At 31.5% G+C, this 20,506-nt stretch overlaps 1 protein-coding gene across 1 annotated transcript in view; it reads right to left on the bottom strand.

Annotated features, from left to right (window-relative positions):
* Window positions 1-20,506, bottom strand: part of LOC114331856 (protein tincar) — an 841,442-nt gene that overhangs the window by 387,109 nt on the left and 433,827 nt on the right. The window contains exon 4 of the mRNA XM_050642976.1: window positions 7,208-7,421. Coding sequence (XP_050498933.1) covers window positions 7,208-7,421 — 214 coding nt within the window. The remainder of the gene's footprint in view (window positions 1-7,207; window positions 7,422-20,506) is intronic.

A 20,506-nucleotide genomic window follows, 5' to 3' on the forward strand; every position in this document is an offset into this window, starting at 1 on the left:
TGTCAACAAAAATAACAAATACAAAAAATTACAACCATGGATATCTACGGCAATAATAACATCCATTCATAAACGTCATATCCTCAAAAAACAACTAAATAAAACGCCTACACCCATTCTAGAAGCACAGTATAAGGAATATAGAAATAAACTTAATGTGTTAATAAAAAAACAGAAAAATGTTTACTATAAACAAAAATTATACGGTACTCATGGGAATACTAAAAAATTATGGAATATTATTAATGAGGTTGCAGGAAGTAAAAATACACTAGATATTTCTAATATTGATATTGTTAATGAAAATGGGGACTGCGTTAAAAATAATACAGATAAGGCAAATGTGTTTAATAATTTTTTTATAAACTTAGGAATGAAAATGGCAAATAAAATAGAAAATTCAAATTTACCTGATAATTTGTTGAGAGATGTTTATATAGAATCGTCTATTTTCTTAAAACCGGTAACGCAGGCCGAAATAACTATTTTGATATCTAATTTAAAGAATAATTGTTCTCCTGGTCCCGATAAGATTAGTAGCAAATTAATAAAATATATTCATCTTAATATATTGGGCCCATTAACCCATATAATAAATCTCAGTCTCTCAACAGGACAAATACCTACGCAATGGAAGCAATCTATAGTTTCTCCCATTTTCAAAAGCGGTTCTAGAAATAAACTAACTAATTATCGACCGATATCTGTAATAAATAACTTTGCTAAATTATTTGAAAAAGTATTTACAAATAGATTGGTTAGCTTTCTGGATCAGCATAATGTTCTTTCTAAAATTCAATACGGTTTCAGAAAAAAATCCTGTACAGAAGATGCCGCATTGAATCTAGTTGAAACAATAATTAAAGCTCTCGATAATTCTAAAAAATGCCTAGCAGTCTTTCTGGATTTGGCTAAAGCCTTTGACACGGTATCTCATGCCAAACTGTTAGGTAAATTGAATAATTATGGTATTCGGGGTATTGCATTAGATCTTTTTAAAAATTATTTAACAAACAGAACGCAGCAAACTAAAATCGGTGACAAAATAAGCACTAATATTAATGTTCAGATGGGGATACCACAAGGAACGGTGTTAGGACCTATTTTATTTCTCGTATACATAAATAGTATTGCAACAATCCAGAATTTTGAGGGACAGTTGGTATGTTACGCAGATGATACTGCACTCATAATTACAGGAAATACTTGGGAAGAAGTGCATTTTGCGACAGAGGTTTGTCTTAAAAATATTAGAATTTGACTAAATCATAATCTTTTAACTTTAAATGTCGAGAAAACAAAATATGTAACATTTTCCCCAACAGTTACGGACCAACCATCTTTAAAGATTAGACTGCATAATCCCAGATGTAAAGATAATATATGTGATTGCCCCATACTAGAACAAACCCCTGTAATAAAATATTTGGGTGTTATGATTGATCATCACACAAGGTGGTCACATCATATTACCTATGTCTCTAAACGTATAAGAGCTTTAATACATAAATTTTATAAAGTAAGGTTCATCCTATCTAAGTCCAATCTTATTATGATGTATAATTCATTAGTTGAATCAGTTCTAAGATATTGTATAACTATTTGAGGTGGTGCATTCTCTACTAATTTAAAAAATTTGCAAACTACACAAAATATTTTACTTAGAATAATATTTAAAAAACCTAGATTACACTCAACATCTCTACTCTACCAAGAAACAAAATTATTCAAAATACGTCAAATTTATATACACCAATGTCTCCTAAGGACCCAATTTTCAAAAGTAAAAAACAATAAAAAAACTTCAATTACTAGAGCAGCTACTAATCTACATCTAAATACTAATTTATTTAAAAAAACTGTGACGCAGAGATCATTTTCCTATTATGGTCCTAAACTATTTAATATGTTACCAACGCATTTAAAAGAAATTAATATAAGACATAAATTTAGTAAAGAAGTAAAGAGTTTAATTATCAGTAACCCGGAAATGTTTAAAATATTTGAAAATGTTTGAATTTGATTTGCACAACCAATTCGTATTTTCTCCTTTTTTACTCTTTCATCTAATCATCTAATAATCATCTAATAAAAAAAAAAAAAAAACTAAATCACATAAACAGTTAAAATCTAAAAAGAAATGTATCGATTTGCTATTGTTATTGAATGTTTTGATTTATATTTTACTTTAATTTATACATATTATAGACAGTGTATTTAATAAATTATATGTACATTGTATATTATATTGACTGACATCAGTGGCAGGTATCCGACAAACAGATGCCTTGTGTCTAGGTCTGCCTCCGGATGAATCAGTCAGTATAAGTATATTAATTAGGTCTGTTATATGTATATTGTATAATAACTAAGTGGTTGAATAAAGCCTGAAATCGTAGAAAAAAAAAGCAGCAAAAGTATATTGAAAAGTGTCCATAGTGTACATGATTCAATTTCGTAAAATTGTTTGACGATTTTAATAATTTGGTTGCTATTTAGCACATATTGTATTAGGTAGAAAAGGGCAGCGTTTAAATATTGTAATTAATTTGTTAAACTTGTGTAACCCAAAGGCATCTAAGACCTGTAGTTAGACCTTAGTACTATAACTTGATAACTCCAAAATTGACGTTTTTGAGACAACTAGTTCACAAGATGTATTTTATTTGCCTTCATATTGTGTAAAAACTTGATAACTCGTTCCAAACGGGTTAAGTATTTATTTATGATTGACGAAAGTTGATAAAACTCAAATGCCCCTAATATACAGTGCTAAAAATTGACAAGATAAGTTATCAAGTTATTGTTTAATCGAAATAATCGTGAATACGACATACACTGAATGCTACAACTAGCTAACTCTAGTTATCTAGTTGTAGCACGTGTTTTTCTGAAACCATTGAGCTTACTACGTAATTGCTATCTGTTTATTCGGTTAATGTTAATACAAAAATTCGAGAATTGTTAGCAGATCTGGCAACCCCCATGGCAAAGAGCTAAATTTTACCAAAATAATGCTTAAACTATTAGTTTTGTTAAAAAGTTTACCTACTTAGATGCAACCTGGCACGACATTACCAAATGTTAACATTATGGTAGTGCTAAAAGTTGATAACTTTAATTTTTCATGTTGTTTTCCATATCGGAAAACAAATTTTCACCGTATTCCTAAATAGACCAATAGCCAAAATGTTAAGAAAGAGTATTTTAGAGCTGCAGAGTGAATTCCTTATTTACCAACATCATGGTAGCAGCACAAATATCTTTAAAATCTTTAAACCCGTGTATCTCAGAACTACTAATTTCGAGTTATCAAATTATGGTATTAAGGCGACGAAATTATACCTGTAAAATTCTGGATAAACCTGAATATTCAAAGATTATACGTAAAATAGATTTATACAATTAAATCGAATGGTAATTTCAAAGGCATAGACAAATGCGTTCAAAAGATTTATCACGAAATCAAGAATCACACTCTTCTGAAGCTTGAATGACAATGTGCACTCTCAAGTTGTTATTATTTTTTGAGTATATAAAAAAATTGGGATACGACATGTTAACAACTGAATATTCAAACAAATTTTCTGAATTATATACCAGAAGTTTATACTCGTATTTATCCACCAGATGGTTACAAAATTAATGAAAATAAAGTATGCTTGTTAAAAAAGTCTATCTGATCTGAGAGAGAGTAAGCGTGATTGGTATTAATAGTTTCCTCATTACAAATCAAGTATAGGATTTAAACGTTCATCGTATGATTACTTATATTACTATCCGCTAATCATTGTTACATAATAAAATTGTTTGTATCTTCTATTATATAGACGAATTGTTAGAGACCTTTATTAATGATTTAAACCTAATTAAAGAAGTTAAAATATATTTTTACCATTTGTTGAAAATGACCATTTGATCTAAATAATTAAACATGAGCTTGAAATATATTTTGATTATAGATTAGACGAAAAGAAAAGTTAAAAAAGTGTATTGATCAATGGCTTACTCAATACTCTTTGTATACCAACCTACCAAGTGGTTGTTAATGAATCCGTATTTTATTTTATACTTTATTTTATAATATAAAAAACAATAAGTTAAAACGTGGTGAAATATTGGGAGTCTTTTTTTGTATAAAATTTTCACACTTTCTTGTTCTAAACTATTTAGGTTGTATCTTATTTGTGTAATTTCCTCTTCAGATTGCTTCATTTCTTCTATCTGTTTTTCATATTTGTACGGAAAGATAATTTTTATACCAAGGAAATGGTGATCGCTACCACAAGTTAATCCTCTATATGCCCTGACATCTGGAACTATTATGATCCTATTATCTTATGATTATGTTTTATAAAAATGACCTAGGTCTTAACAAAAAAACTTTATAATAATATTGTATTACTTATTATTGACATTGTGTTATATAGAAAATCAATTCTGTGAAAGCATAAATCATAAAACAATTTAAAATCTAGTTCACCAAAACCACTAAACCCACTTTTCCGATCACTTTTGTTAACGAACCTTTTAAATTTCATGAATCCACTACGTCGCTGGTAAGTATGGAACTCTTCTTCTTAATCATGTAAATTCGTTCAATTATTCTAAAACATGTTCATCGAATTTCGTCCCTTAAATGTGTATATTCGGTGTTAGCGGAAAAGCATTTTCAATTAGAGGAGACCGGGTAGGGCGAAAGGCGGTAACGGACCTTTTTGTTTGGTTAGTTCGCTCGGATCTTCCTCAAAGAGGAGCCCTAAGTGCGGTTTCTGGGATATCTCCCAAAACGAGCTGTTTCTATTTGGAAAATTAGAAGGAAACGGTTTTTGTGACATGATCACAAAAAAAGGCTATCATAATAGACAGAATTTCAACTTTGCCGATATTACATGCCAGCGCTTTTACGAAAAGATATCTCCATGAAAGCGGCGGGCAACAAAAGCGAGTTACAAATATGCTAGGAACTAAACCAGGTCATGTGAAAATTCATTATCTAGATTAATTCTCGTTTGAACCGGAAAATTCCATTATAACTATTTGCACGTCGTTTTGTGTCTTTTAGTCTTTTTGTAGCTTTTATTTGTGTGCATTTTGTCTATTTCAACAAATATAACAAACAGTTATTATATTGTTGTTAAGCCGATAGATTGGTATGTCAAAATATCAGTTTGAATAAAAAAATAAAATTGTTTGTGTCGATATTAATAGTTATTTATGATATGTTAAAAGTACAATTTTAAGGTAGGTATGTGAAGGTTTGCAGAATGAGCGAAGCGAATTCCAGCCGTCTTTCGAAAAATATGCAAAGATCAGGGGGAAAAATATATTTTACTCAAAAGTAAATTACTCAAAAGTAATAAAAAGCAAGGGCTCAGCCAAAGTCAAATTAAGTCCGAATAAAGAAGATATTTACAAAACAGAAGAGTTCAAGTGACGTTTTATTGTATTTTATTTAAAATTTAATTCTTATCGCGTAACTAATCTTTGGATATCCGACATCCGAGAGTGAAAACATGGACTCTGAAATCCACGCGACACAATGAAACCAATTGTGTCCCAAATTCCTCGGTAGAATGCAGTAGGATGTGGTTACCCATACTGAAAGAGGAAGTCAATAGAAAGAAAATACCACGATTAGTATGTCAATAACATATCGAGTTAGTACAAATTTTATATTTTAGTATTACTTATTGTATATCTATATATTATTAATATTATTTATAATTTAAACATATTAAAGTCAGAATTTGGTATTAATTTTTTGAAAGTAAATTAAATGTAAGACCAAATACTTACGATGTCGGGATAGTAGTACCACGAGGTTTTTTCCTGGTTTTCCCTCGTGATTTACTATGGAATCTCTAACGCGAGAATTTTACTGTCATCGTTGCATTTGGTTGTCTTTTTAAAGACAGATCACATGCTACGATTTTTTTTGTGACGGATATTCTTGAGTTGGGATTGATTTCATGTAATCGAATAAACTATCGTTTAGTAAAGTGTCCCAGGAACGCAACTCATAAATATTGGCGATATGATTTTAAAGTCTTCTACTTTAAAATGTATAATATACGTCTGGATTGCCAATATAAATGAGTCAGATTAAATAAATTAATAGAAGAATTTTTTTACTTAGCAACAACATTTTTGTTTATTTTAGTAGTATTTTGTATTTTGACAGCAAAACCCGATTTGGGCTTCGAAACGTTAATAAAATTATTTTTTTCAATTTAATTGTGGCTTATTTCCCATCTAAATAGTTAATCATAAAAATGCCACAAGGAAATAGCTTAAGAACAACATCCTAAATATTGTAAAAAACAGAAAAACTAGTTATCTAGGACATATTTTCAGATGAGAAAAATACAACTTTTTACGACTCACAATGGAAGGGAAAGTGGAAAGAAAATACTCCTGGCTTAAGAATGTAAGAGACTGGACAGGCATGGATACACATTCAATAGTAAGAACAGCTCAAGATAGCGAGCAATTTGCTGTAGTTATAGCCAATCTTCAGTAATGGAGAAGGCACCTTAAAAAGAAGAGGAATGTGTAACTTTCTTAATGAGTTCTCAGGGATCGTGAACTATATACAGTGGTGTTAAAAAGTCCTGCATCACCTAAGCGCCTTATAGTTTTTGAGGTTTAACACAAGTTTTTTGTATATTTTCGATAATTTATTTTAAGTTTGTGCATGTTATTAGCATTATCGGTATACTTACTAATGTTTTTTTAATTGCTAGCTCAAAATTCTACAGAAAAGATTAAAATAATCTGACTGAAGGGATTTCCCATAATCCGAGAAAATTATGAGGTGATTATTAAGTCGTTAAAGTACTATTAAATTGAATCTTAATGACAAATTTGCCACATATTTTGACTATATAAATACTGTAGTTACACTAACACATTTATTCTCTATTTGATTTCTGATAAAAAGGTCAAAATGTCATCCCAGATCAAACAAACTAAATTATCGAACAAAAAGCGTTTTGAAATTATTTTTCACCATAAAAACGACAAATCTAGTCGCGAAATAGCATCCGCAGTAAACTGTAATCAATCTACAGTAATTAGATTCATTAAGAAGTATGCTGAACAAGGAAAATCGACGACAGACCGCGTATTTGGTAAGGTGATGCAGGACTTTTTAACACCTCTGTACCTGTTTTAGATAACGAAGTAAATATATTACTATCCTTACCTTGTGATAAAAATCCGGCTTCAATAAGTTTTGCTTCCATAAGTAAATTCGGTACCAACAGACAAAATGATATGGCGATATGAATGAATGGTGCCGTAGGTCCTCCGTACCGGAACAACCCACAACTACCACTTTTGAGCAAATCTGGAGGTTCCTTACTGCAAGTTCCCATCTGTCGACCCAGTTTATATCCGTCGTTGGCCAAGTTTCCAACCTGAAATAAATAATATTTTATTAATATAGTACGAAACCAAAAAAAAGAAATAGTTCCCAAAAGTAATAGCAGCATTTAAAAAGTGTCTAGAAGAAGTGTTTTAGCTATCTAGACCTGAAAAATTTTTATAAGCTCTTCTTTGTTAGTCAACCACCTGCGGTATTTTGTAAACATTGTATAATTTATTAATAATAATAAAGGCAAAGATAAAGATACTAGTATACTTTAGAAGACCAAAAATAAGCATCTTTTCAAGATTTTTTTTCTCAGAACCTTTATTAGAAATGAACATAAAACTTTTTATATATTAACATCTAACTCTTGGCGAATACAAAAAATACATCTTTTTTCATTTATGCACGTACACTAATATTGTAGAGGGCGCCAAAGTCGAGGCCTCGAAAAAAAGTAGTTCCGATGGCGGACAGTTAATCTCAGGATTGGGATCTCCGAAACAAAAAAGTTGGACGGCATTTGAAAAAGGAAGGTTCCTTACGTAATAATTTACTACCGCTGGTGAAAAATTCCGCAAAGAAAAGATTTTACGGAAATTTGAAAAAAAATTTGTGAAAAAATCGCCCGTTTTTCTTCAGTTTTCCATGGTTAAAAAATATTTATTTTTTATTTTTGGTCAAATTGTGGTAAATTGTCACGTAAGAAACCTTCCTTTTTCAAATGCAGTATGATATTTTTGTTTCAGATATCCCAATCCTGAGATTAACTGTCCGCCATCATTTTTCGAGGCCTCGACTTTTGCGCCCTCTGCAATATTAGTGTACATGCATAAATGAAAAAATGTATATTGTTTGTACTCTCTAAGAGCTAGATATTAATATGTAAAAAGTTTTATGTTCATTTCTAATAAAGGTTCTGAGAAAAAAATTCTTAAAAAAAATGATTATTTTTGGTCTTCTAAAGTGTACTACTACCTTAAAATTTGTTTATAATTTACGATGTGTCAGGAATATTAAGGGCATAGACGCAAAATTTCGCGCCAATGTGTTTTAAATGCATTCAGTTTTTTTGAACCCAGAGAAAACTAATAGGTATTTTTGAAAATTTGAACGCAGAATAAAACATTACATTATTACCGAGGCGAGGGCCGAAAGTCCCTAAAAACCTCTATAATGTTTATTTGAATAAGTTACACGGGTAAAAAAAGAAAGTGTGATTTTTAATTTCAAATATTTCATTCAAAACAAACTTTTTTTGATTCTAAGCGACTTTCGGTCCTCGGTAATAATATAATATTTCATTCTGCGTTAAACATTTTCAAAAATACACATTGGCGAGAAATTTTGCGCCTACGCCATTGATATCTTTTAGATAAATAAATAAATAGGTATTTAAAATCATAATCAGAAAATCTTCTACATAATATATCTTTAAGAAGCGCATTTTAACTGATTCCTGAGCTCTATAAAACCACTTTAATACTACGCAAATTGACTCCCAACCCCATACAGGAATTGACTTTTCCGCTCAATACGAAATTCCGAGAAATTGAATCTTCTTCTTAAATTTGTATTTCGAGGAAAACAGGTATACAGAAGAAATATACAGAAGAAATTATAAATGTAGCCGCAAATAAAAATGATATCCTAAACTTACAAACTGTACAGGTTGATGTCTTCTTGACATATTTTTTATAAACTCAAAAGCAGTTATACATTTTTTGTAAAGGAGGAAAATTATGTTCAACGAAATTTCTTTTAAAATACATTGCTTTTCCGTACACTCCTTTAGAGACACTATTACTTTTTACATGATAGATAGGTGTATATTTAAATATTTTTCGGAACCTCCAAAAATTGGAAAATGTGTATAAAACAAAGAACTGAACAACTTTGAATGAAAGTTCTTGCATGCATTCGTCGTTATTTGTAGAAAAGTACTATTCTTGGTCCACATGGTCTACTTTTATTTGTTCCTGGGTTCTGATATCAAGGTGTAGGACACTAATGTGAACCAGAACAAGAAGAAACAGGGTCACTTCTCTGCTGGTTCCCTTTAAACATAGTTTACCTATAGTCTATGTCTAGTATCTAAAAGACTAGTATCTTAAAGGTGATTGTATCAAATATCAGTATTCAAAAATTGGTTATGGCCCATCAGAAACAAGAAGTCAAGAAGATGGAACAAGTTCTTTTTTTGAAGGTTTTTCAGTCTTTAAATTGTAGACTCTAATAAAAGCCATTTTTTACAAAATTATATTCTTTATAAATTGTATTGTTCTTTAGTCTTAAGAAATCACAATAAAGATGCAATAGAAATAAACAAACCAAGATACGTTGAATGTTACAAGGAGCACTCCCAAATCATGATTTGCAATGTATAGGTTACGGGTAAAATTAGGTAAACGGGTAATTCTAGGATTACCCGGGTAAAGTATGAAGTACCCACCAGGTTTTGGTAAAATAAAGGCAAATGTAAAGCTGCTGGAAATATTTATGACTCCAAATGCCACAGCAGCTTGTCTTGAATAGTTTATAATGTTTATTTCTGAAGTATTTATAATTTTACTTTCCTTATTTTTGTAAAATGCGTTTTTTTCTTAAATTAAGATATCTTTCAAATAGTTACGGCCTTGTCGTTACTAGGGTACCCAATTAGGCATTTAACCACGAGGCAGTAAAAAAGTTTTTGTTAAGCAAGCTAGAAATTTGATATTTTGGGAAAGCTGCTGTGGTTACTGAGTATTAAATTAAATCCTATTGTAACATATTTCCAGTGTATCCCCTTGTATCGAATTTCGTTTCATTATCATGTAGTAACTTAAATTGCACAATTTCGTATTCAATTTTAACTCACATTACATTACTCGCAGATATCAACATAGCCCTGCTTGCAAATTTAATGCAAAATTCAACACGCCTATCGGCTTTCCATATCTCCGATCACATGCACACACCACAGCAGACACTGCAGACAGCGTATGTGTATGGCGTATACGTCGTGCGTTATGTATACCAAATCACCGTGCTTTCAGTAAGCAAGACCAATGGCATGTTTGTCCATCTCTGTGCTATCTACCTTCTCGATTATGAAAGCAACACCACGTACGATACATGCTTCATGGAAATATCTATTGAATAGATTGTTATTGGATAAGTTGAACAGGGATGAATTTGGACGTGTCTTTAACATAATTTAAAAAAAAAATAAAAGCATACAAAACCACAGATTGTCATATAAAAAACTACATTTCAACTACATGTTTGTAACATTTTACTTATTTATTTATCCATAACATAATTTTGATATGCATTAATTCCTAACACTTAAGGATAGATAATTTAATATTAATTTAATATAGTTTTTATGTCTCTTTGTTCATCTAGATTTTCGTATCCCTCTATGTTAGTTCTTTAAATATTCTCGCCATTTCTCCACTATGTTTTCATCTTCTGTTATTATATTTCCGTCTATATCTTTTACATTCGTTGTTCTGTATACTTTCTTTTACCTTAGCTGCTTTATAGTACCATAGAAGAGTCTTTGATTTTGCAAAAATTCCTTCCATGACTTCTCTTTATTTTTTTGACTGCAATTTTGGCTTCCTTTGTGTTTCTATGTAAGTATTATAATCCTCTTTTTGTGATTACGTATTTATTCCATGATCTCTCGTTAATTTTTTACTGCTATTTTGGCTTCCTTGGTGTTTCTTTGTAAGTTTTTTTGTAAGATTAAGCAGCTCTTCAATTGTTCTTTCTTTATTTTTGCTTGTATCTCCTCTGTCTACCATTCGGATGTTCTCATGTTTATATTTTTGGTATTTTTGCCCAATCGCATGTTTCTTCCGCTTTTATTATTATGCATTTTTTCAGATTTTTGCCTTTTTACTCTATATTTGTGTTCCGTTCTCTATATTTTAACATATTATCTAATTTTTCCTAATATATGTTTCTCTATCTTTTTTATTTTAGTTTAAGGTTTTTTATTTTTCATTTACTTTTCTTCTTCTATTTTCTCTTATTCTTTTCTTCTATTATTTTTGATTCATAATTACCAAGCACTCGTCTCTTCCAATCTCTACCTCTTTTTACATTTGTGTAAAATTATTAATATTACTGGTTTTTCGGTTCTGTTTTCTGCTATTCTTGTATGTTTGGTTATGTTTAAATTCCGTTTTTGTTATGACAACCCTGTTTTCTCTACATATTTCTGTTACTTTTCCCCTCTTTTTTTTTAAACCTCTTCGCCTTCCTTTGCCCTGCATTTCTGCAGGTCTTCGTTGTTATTTACAACTCCCCCATTCAAGTCGCTCATTAAAATTATATCCCCTTCTTCATTATCGATCTCTAATTGTAGCTCTTTAAAAAATGTGTTTTCTCTTCTTTTCTTGCCTCCCCATTTCGCCGTAAACTATTTTATTGACCACGTTTCGTTTTTGATTAATTTTATTTTCGCCATCAGTATTCTCTTGTTGACATAATTTTCTTCTACAATATCTTTTAACTTATTTGGTGCGTTTATTAATCCCACGTTTTGTCCCCTCCTTTATGGGTACTCCTGACCAAAATAAACAGTATCATTTTTTTATAAGCATTTACGCGTATTTTCTTTAATCTTTTTCGTTTTATTTTTGTTTCAATAATTATTACCAGTATTTATATTTTTGGCTGAGCATTTTCTCAAACATTAGGCTACTCTTTGCAAGTCAAGGTGTATCAGAATCTATATGAAATACATTTTTGGAGACGCCTACTTTTTTGTTTATGGGCACTTGATTGAAGAGAAAAATTATATTGTTTTCACGAGACAAAAACTCTTTGAAATCAATACAAAGACTATTTCAATTAATGAAAACTAAATTTATTTTTGTGTGTTACTGATTATTTTCCGCGTTGTTATTTTCAGCATTTTATGGACAGGATTCCCATTTCGAGTAATAAAAATACCCACAAGGTAAAAAATTACGCGAACTTTACAAAAAGTTTGGACAGTTTCAATTGGTCCAATAAAAACAGGAAGGTTACTTGGTAACTCTGAAAGTTAACATAGTTGGTGATATCTAGAAATAGCAAATAAAACAGTGTGAAACATATTTAACTTGTGTTGTCCAAAAAATAAACATATCACGAAATAATCAGGTTAGGCGATGCAATGAAGCACTAAGAAGCACTAAACTTACCAATTTTCCGCAGCAAGATGAATCGCAATGCAACTTTTTGCATTCGATTCGGAAAAGTGTCAGGAAAGTTTGTGAACAAAATTCATTGAGGTAAAATGAAAATTTCATTTTATGCATAAGGAGAATGTGCTTCCAAAGTGCATAGAAGACGCAAAATTTGCAACTAGGAATATATCGACAGGAATGAGATCATTTTGTTACTCAGGGGTTTTCGAGGTCGCTAAATACGAATATGATAACGACGATGGTCCTCTCTCGGTGCCTAGGGTGAACCTCATCTCCTGAAGATTCATATTACTTTCATTTTAAATCAGTTGACAGTCATTACTCTGAGGTTTCCGATGCCACTGAACCCAAATATGATACAGACAGATGATGGTCCTCGGGCTACCTGGTGGCTAGTGTGGACGTCGTCTCCTGAAGTTCCATATTAATTGCATTCGTTATCATATTTGTGTTCAGCGACCTCGAAAATCCCCGAGTAATGACTTTCGACTGATTTTGACTGAAAATGACATAAATCTCAAGAGGACGACGTCCACCCTGGGCACCAGGTAGGTCAGGAATTATCGTCTTTATCATATTTATGTTCAGAGGGCTCGACAGCTCCCTAATGACTCTTAGCTAATTAAGAATGAAATTAACACATTGAACGCCACATCAGTTGTATTTAACTCACACGCAGTTTGGCCCAGGCGTTATGTGAGTTAAATATAATTCACAATAACATTGAGATTCTAAACGTGGAGCCTGAAGGCAAAAAAAAAAACAATTTTCAATTGGGCGGTTAATGTGTTAACATGATTCTCCAGAAGACGAGGTCCATCCTGAGCACCAGGTAACTCAAGGATCATCGTCGTTATCGTATTTGTGTTCAGCGACGTCGATAACCCCCCGAGTAACAAAATTGAACTGATTCCGGTCGATATTTTCCGAGTTGAATTTTTTTCATTTTCTATGAAATTTGGAAAAACATTTTCCTTATGCGAAAATGCAATTTTCATTTGGCCACCATGAATTTTGTTCACAAACTTTTCTAATACTTTTCCGAATCGAATTCAAATATCAAAATCGAATATCAAATTTTAGTTTTTAATGAACTATTTCTTTTCTTAGTTGACCCTCTCTTACAGACAATTTTGGACACAAACTCGACGTTTAATCATTTGCTATTTGGAAAGCTAGTGGTTGATCTTCTCTCGATCTAGAAAGTATATCAAAAATGATATGCTTGATAACACGTAACTCGAACTTATCAGTGTGATCTTCACTTGGGGCAATATACCATTTTCTATATTTCAAGAACCTATTACAAGCTTTCATTATTATTTCATGCAGTGATACCTATAAATCTCATACAGTAGGTATTGTATAATAATTCTCCGCCATTTGCAACTTTTCAAGAAACATATTAAAGACTTCTTTACAAAGTTTTTCGTGCGATTGATATTTTCCGAATTGAAAAAATAGTGACAAAGCATAATTATTGAACTATCTCGTTTACTATCAACTTCACGATATAAATGTACCTAAAAAATTGAGATAATTATATTTTATACAATTTTGATCTCTTTCATTTTTTTGCTAAAATCAATAATTGAGGTCGTACGGATGCGGTAAAAAAGCGAGCGTAAAACCACGCGAAGATTGGTTTTATAACATTTGTTTCTATTTATCATCTCGTTTATGTTCAACTTTTCGTCAAAATGTTACAGAATTGGAAAAGACTGTCTGATCTTAAATATGTCCTTTTAGGAAGCTCTGATGATGGCACGTTATGTGTTGAAAGTACTTAGCTGATATAAAATATATTTTTTACACACTATCAAAAGTTTTTTGAAAACATACACCTGTTTGCCGTTTTGACCAAAATGTTAAAGACTTAAATTGTTGCAATGGCGATTTACTACAATTTGCTCTTTGTAAATTTTTTCGTGTCTTCGATATTTTCCGTGTGAGTTAAGGAGGGAAAAAGCGACTAAGTATAATTATTGAATTTTATCGTATATTATTAACTTTACGATGTAAATGTACGCAAACAAAAATGGATAGAATTAAATATTATACAACTTTGATTTGTTTGATTTTTACCATTTTTGAACATTTAAGATCCTACGCCTATGACACGCCCGTTGAGGTATAAGTGAGCAGCAGGCCATAAACGAAAACGAACATTTGACCTTAAATATTGATTTTATCAAAAAATGAACATCAAAATTGTATAAAATATAATTCCCTCCATTTTGACTCCAAGTTGAATCCTTCCTGTAGCCATATTTTAATGAACTATTGAGATATTAAACAGTAATATATTATTATATTACACCTAACAAATACTTGTAACCTCTTAATCCGGCCCTAAATTCAAGAGCCTCTATTTCATATATAATTGAAGTGGAATGGCATCGGCTGACACAGGTCGGCAATATAAGGACAACTCTATATACTACGTATGTCAAACGATTTCAGAGAGTTCTGAATAGAGCATTACGCTTGATTAAACGTTCCTTGAATGTCGACTGACTTCCCAATAAATGCTTGTATGTAGTAGTGTATAGTAAGTACGTACTACAATACACTACTATAACTACAGCGGAATAATAAACCAGAAATGCTATTATATTTTTCATGCCACATTAACTTGCAGATATTGAATACGGTTGAAAACTGGCTGTATAATAAAATTTTCAGTTTTCAAATAAAGCATTGAAAACCAAACAATAGTTTTAAAGTTCTATATTTTGTTATATGTCATCCTTTTAGACTGTTTTAACTCGTTTAATAGTTCATTTGTTATACAGGGTGGTGAATTGGAGAACGGGCCATAGGAAACTCAATGTAAAATTCTAAACTGTTGAATTCCTGCTTCGCTAATTATTCTACATCAAAAGACATAAGAAACTATTTGTAGAGGATTGAAATCTTTATTGAAAACAATTGTTAAAATTGTTCTACGAATTAAGGTACTAGTACACTTTAGAAGGCCAAAAATAAGCATTTTTTCAAGATTTTTTTCTCAGATTCTTTATTAGAAATGAACAAAAAACGTTTTACATATTAATATCTAACTCTTAGAGAATACAAAAAATATATCTTTTTTATTTAAGCACGTACACTAATAGTTCTTAGGCCCCCATATAAAATTATTATTTATGACCACACCGTTGAAACTTTTTGTACTTGTTATTTGGGTGGAGTCGGACAAATTTCGAGCTTAGCGCATCATGGCAGTGGGGCGTTTGTCTGTCAAGCAGTCACGAAGTTGTCAATTTTATGCAAGAAAAAAATTTATAACCACATTGGTCATTTTATTTTAATCAATGGTTTTTATCGTATAAACAGCGAAAATAATTTTGTCGGACAAAAATATTGGGGCATACGACGCGTCGGACACGCTAAATATGTCAAATTTATGAAAATAAAAAATTTATTACCACATTGCTAATTTTATCAGAATATACCATAAAACATTTTTACAATAATGTGGTAACCTTGTCGGACAATTTTCACGGGGCATATGCGCAGTCGGACGCGTCGAAGATGTCAATTTCCTGAAAATTTTTTATTTATTACCACAGATGTCATTTTTATTTTGTGCTGTTCTTTTACATGTGTAATGCATATTGGATCACTTGTCGGACAAAAATAATGGGGCGTTTTGGAGATACAGGGTGTCAAAGTTAAACTTTTTTTTTATTTATTATCGAATATTTCCTGACAGGTATGAGATAACAACATGAAATTTGGTATGTGGGGGTTTCTTGGGTCGAGGAAACTAAATTCCCTACCAAAAATTATGCATTGCCCAGAGGGCGCCACATACGCCTTTCAGCACTCATTTATTACGTTCAATTTTTTTATCCCTCACTCTGTATAATTTTGACATTAAAATTTTTATTGTCCTATTAGTTTTACTTAAAAAAGGTATACTTCTTTCATCTCCCTAAACTCAACCGTTTTCGAGATAAACGCATTTTAAATCTGCGATACACCATCATTTTTAGCATAATATCATTGTAGTTACACCCGAAAAATAACTTAAAACCATAAAATTATCCAAAAATGTATCGCAAATTTCTTCAAATGGAATTTGCGATGCAATGACATAAACTTGAGAACTGCTATTGTATTATGCTAATATTATGCTAAAAATGATGGTGTATCGCAGATTTAAAATGCGTTTATCTCGAAAACGGTTGAGTTTAGGGAGATCAAAGAAGTATACCTTTTTTAAGTAAAAATAATAGGAAAATAAAAATTTTAATGTCAAAATTACACAGAGTGAGGTATAAAAAAACTTGAACGTAATAAATGAGTGCTGAAAGGCGTATGTGGCGCCCTCTGGGCAGTACATAATTATTGGTAGGGAATTTAGTTTTCTCGATCCAAAAACCCCCACATACCAAATTTCATGTTGTTATCTCATACCTGTCAGGAAATATTCAATAATATATAAAAGAAATTTTAACTTTGATATCCTGTATCTCGGTTATTATAAAATTTGTACTAAGATAAGTTTAAATCTAAGCTAACTAACTAAGCTTAAATCGGTCTATTTTTACCTCAGGAACCTGACGTTAAGCTATGGCCCATTATTTACGAAATTTTACCTGTATATAAATTAAATGGAATTTAATGTATTGTTTCTCGATTCCACGTTAAGATATATATGGTCGCCTTCTATGATTATCTCTCAAATGATCTAGTGTCCATCGAATGTACACTAGAGTTTTTTTTCTATTCGAAATAGAATAAAAAATTATTTTAATGGCCGGTAAATGAACTCGTATTGCTCTATTTTTATATAAATCTATCTAAATTTAGCGTCGCAACCACTACAACTACATAAACCATTTCGGCGATAATGATCAAATGGATTATACTTTTGGAACTAGATACCTTCTAATCGGTATTACCGAATTTGATCACTAAATATGAGTTTGAAACGTATTGAGAAGTAGTGTCTGATGCATCCAAGGTCAAGTAGGATAACCGAAGGTATTATGTGACTATTGAGCTTGAAAAACCGGTTTTCCTATAGGAAATAGATTTGATCACACTTATGAAGGCTATAACTTAAAAAATCCGAATTTTTCCAGATAGAGGTATACACCGATAGACGCATCTGGAGTCCTCCTTATTTGTTGGCGCAATTTGTAGGTTGAAATTTTGAGTAATTGTCTAAAAACCAAAATTTTCAAAGTTTAGTTTTTCGGTTTTTCAGCTGTACTGAGCCGTGTGTATCTCTGATCTTAACCACTTAAGCACTATTTGAAAGCTTAACTCAACGCTATTAATTTGGTGTACTTTTGGTTTTCCTGTCTCTTCTTGAACCTAAGATTTATACCCCCAAAAAATATGCCGTTTTGTACCTACCAAGTCCTATAGCTGGCTTATGGGTGGTCGAAAGTCACAAGCTATACCGGTTCTGAATCGGCCCTGACCCCCTCTTAAAACATAGAAAAGAAATTCAGATCAGTATAACTTTTCCACAAACATACACACAAACATACAAAACATTTTCCCCTTTTTAAATAGAAATTGAATAAAATTTCTGAGATCGGTAACTTTTGAATGATATATACAATTTTCAAAATGGCAATGGGATAAGACAGAGAGATTCCCTGAGTCCTCTGTTGTTCAACCTGATCATGGACGAAATAATAAAAACAGTAAGAACAAAAAAAGGATACCAAATGGGAGAAAAACCACTTAAAATAATCTGCTATACAGACGACGCAATACTAATCTCTCAAAGTGAAGATGATTTACAACGTATGCTGCACGAATTTAATATAACCGCTAGAAAATTTAACATTTTAATTTCCCCAAAAAAGACTAAATGCATGGTTACAACAGTAGATCTAATAAGGTGTAAATTAGAGCTGGAGGGTCAAATAATAGAACAAGTCATGGAGTTTAAATATATAGGCATCAAACTATGCAACTACGGAAAGCTCGAAACAAAAGTGGAAGATCAGATGAATAAAGCAAACAGAGCCGCAGGTTGCCTGAATGAAACAATATGGAGAAATAAAAACATCAGAAAAGAAGTGAAAGGCAGAATTTACAAAAGAGTCATCAAACCAATAATGACATACGCGGCAGAAACACAACCTGATACAGAAAGGACAAAAAAAGCTATAGCAACAGCAGAGATGAAAACATTGCGAAAAATCAATGGTAAGACGCTGTGGGATAGAGCTAGAAGTGTAGATATATGAAGGGGATGCAAGGTGGACAACATTAATAACTGGATGAAAAGCAGAAGGGTAGAATGGAACGACCACATAAGCCGAATGACAACAAATAGAGTAGTAAGAACGGACAGAGACGGTTCCCCAATAGGAAGACGATCAGGGGGAAGACCACGAAAAAGATGGAATGACAACTTACTGGAGGCACATTGAAAAACAGACAGAGTAATGTCTATATAAAAAGAAGAAGAAGAAGAGAAGAATTTTCAAAATTAAACATGCGTTGAAAATCGGACTTAAATTTTCGAAATTTTTGGGAGATTTGGGGACGAGAACGAAAAACAGACCCTAAATGGGAATGGCCGTAACATCCACACCCTTGTACCAAAATGGATGGTTGACATATTTCTCTTTTCCTATATTTTAAGATTGGATTTGGCCCAATTTTTTCAATTCAGTCACATTTAGAAAATCGAAAATTTCTTGTATAATATAGTGTCGCATGTACGGGAACAGCCGTTCTCTGGGATATAAAAAAATAATAAGCATCAAGGAGACCAAAGCGAACTATAAACTATTTTTCTCGGTTAGATCTACATAGATCAAACTGAAAATTTGTAGAAATACTCCTTATAATGTTTATAAGGACGTAACGTAGAGAACATTCCAAAATGTTAGAAAAATTTTCCGAAATTTTCCCTCTTGTCGGAAAATCTTTTTGGAAAATTTTGGGTAAAACTCACCGTCATGCCCTTTTAAGTGTTGTACATAGCGTATGTACCAATTTATAGCTAAATCGATTCAAAAGAAACCGAGAAACACTGTTTTAAATTTTTTTTTGATAATACCTCCTCCTCGATAGCCTAAAAGACTTAAGCTTTCTGTTCGTTTGCCCCAACATTTTTGTCAGACAATTAGATTTTTTGTTCAAGAATATAATTACTTGTAACTTACTGCCTTTGTCGGAAAATTGGTTTTAAAGATAAGGGATGCACGAACCCAGCAGAGTTTAAAAGTATAATTTATTAATAAAAATTAAATTTTTTTGTCCGACTTTGGATTTGACCCAATATTTTTGTCGGACACTTAGATTTTTTTATTTAGAATATGTGGGTACAGCTCTACGTCATACCCTTTTAAATGTTTTACTTAGTGTGTGTACCAATTTTCAGCTATATCGATTTAAAAATAACCGAGAAAAACTGTTTTAAATTTTTTTTTGATAATACCTCCTCGTCGATAGCCTAAAAGAATTAAGTTTTCTGTTCGTTTGCCCCAAGATTTTTGTCAAACAATTACATTTTTTGTTTAAGAATATAATTACTTGTAACTTACTACCTTTGTCGGAAAAATGGTTGTAAAGATAAGGGATACACGAATCCAGCATAATTGAAAAGTATAGTTTATCAATAAAAATTAAATTTTTTGTCCGACTTTGGATTTGCCCCAATATTTTTGTCGGACACTTAGATTTTTTGATTTGGAACATAACTACTTATAACCTGATACTTGTGTCGGAAATTTTTTTTTATTTCGAGAAAAAAAACTACAGAACGATATTTGTCGTTGTTCAAGGAGTATGTACGCAAATATCAGATCACAATTTTTCTAAAATTTTCCCTCTTGTCCGAAATTTTTTTTTGAAAATTTTGGGTACAGCTCTACGTCATACCCTTTTAAATGTTTTACTTAGTGTGTGTACCAATTTTCAGCTAAATCGATACAAAAATAACCGAGAAAAACTGTTTTAAAAT

The sequence above is a fragment of the Diabrotica virgifera genome, chromosome 2 (assembly GCF_917563875.1).
Source record: "Diabrotica virgifera virgifera chromosome 2, PGI_DIABVI_V3a".
NCBI classification, from domain to species: Eukaryota; Metazoa; Arthropoda; class Insecta; order Coleoptera; family Chrysomelidae; genus Diabrotica; species Diabrotica virgifera.